Source organism: Choloepus didactylus, chromosome 6 (genome assembly GCF_015220235.1).
Source record: "Choloepus didactylus isolate mChoDid1 chromosome 6, mChoDid1.pri, whole genome shotgun sequence".
NCBI classification, from domain to species: Eukaryota; Metazoa; Chordata; class Mammalia; order Pilosa; family Megalonychidae; genus Choloepus; species Choloepus didactylus.
In genome coordinates, this window is record NC_051312.1 from 130,634,450 (window position 1) to 130,635,872 (window position 1,423).

The 1,423-nt window shown below is 46.6% G+C and overlaps 1 protein-coding gene across 1 annotated transcript; it reads right to left on the reverse strand.

Moving 5' to 3' along the window:
- Positions 1-627: 627 nt before the first annotated feature.
- LOC119537308 (NXPE family member 1-like) lies at positions 628-1,086 on the reverse strand. Its single transcript, XM_037839804.1, has one exon. The coding sequence runs from the start codon at positions 1,084-1,086 to the stop codon at positions 628-630; it is 459 nt and encodes a 152-aa protein (XP_037695732.1).
- Positions 1,087-1,423: the final 337 nt, after the last annotated feature.

The window sequence follows — 1,423 nt, forward strand, 5'->3', positions numbered from 1 at the left end:
TCATCCATGCATACACTGGATAAAGGGAGTGTGAGCCACAAAGTTTTCACAATCACAGTGTCACCCCTTGTAATCTATATTGTTATACGATCATCTTCAAGAGTCAAGGCTACTTGGTTGGAGTTTGGTAGTTTCAGGTATTTACTTCTAGTTGTTCCAATGCATTAAAACCTAAAAAGTGTTATCTATATAGTGTGTAAGAAATGTCCACCAGAGTGACCTCTCGATGCCATTTGAAATCTCTCAGCCACTGAAGCTTTATTTCATTTCATTTCGCATCCCTCTTTTGGTCAAGAAGATGTTCTCAATCCCACAATGCTGGGATTCCTCCCCAGGAGTCATATCCTGCATTGCCCGGGAGATTTGCACCCCTGAGAGTCAGGTCCCACGTAGGGGGGATGGCAGTGAGTTCTCCTGCGGAGTTGGCTTAGCTAGAGAGAGAGGGCCACATCTGAGCAAAAAAGAGGCACTTGGGGGAGACCCTTAGGCACAATTATAAGCAGGTTTAGCCTCTCCTTTGCAGTAACAAACTTCATAGGGGCAAGCCCCAAGACAGCGGGCTCAGCATGTCAAGCCTTCAGTCCCCAAGTGTCAAAACTAGCTTGTAAGTCTCTTCTGTTTCAGTGGCTAGCATACTAGTTTGAATATCAGTGCCCTCCAGAGAGCCGACGCCCCTTCACTGGGGTGGATGAGCAGGAGGGACAGCGAGACCCGGCCCTCCCAGAACAGGGTGAAACTGATGAGGTAGCTGCCGTCGTTGAAGTCCCTCACCTTTCCTGAGGCGCCTGCCTGCAGGGCTGGGGAAGACATCCTGGCCCTCAGGAAGTCCCCGCCGTGTTCCTTCCTGCGTCCCCAGTGGTCCCTCACCTCCAGCAGGATGTCTAGCTGATCCCCCCTGCAGTAGGTGTCTCGAGGGTTGAGGACGGTGGCTCTGCTGTGTGCGGCACTGGTGGTGGAGTTCTGGTGGGTGAAGGGTCTGGGTGGGAACAGCTGGTCTAGTTTCCTCACGATCTCCTTTATTCTCACATCAGTCTCTGCTGGGGAAGCCACTGGACTCAGGGGCACTTCGGGGCATAGGAAAATCATGAAGATATTACTGTGATGCAGAAAGATAGATCTTTCTTGTCTACACCAAAGCTCAAATGACAAAGAATATGACATATTATATGTACATGGCTGAACCTGCCTCTGTTTCACTAATCTTAATGATAGGTTTATATTTTTATTCATATATTACCACCAGAGTGTCCAACCTAGGAATTGGCCATAATTAAAATGCTATAAGTTTTAGGTAAAACATACAAGTTGATTGTTCCATTTTTACTTTAACCACTTACTCCATGGGATGTTAAAACTCATTTAAAATATTGAACTGAAAAATATATGGCTAAGAAAACTTTTTCGATCAAGAAATGGATACAAC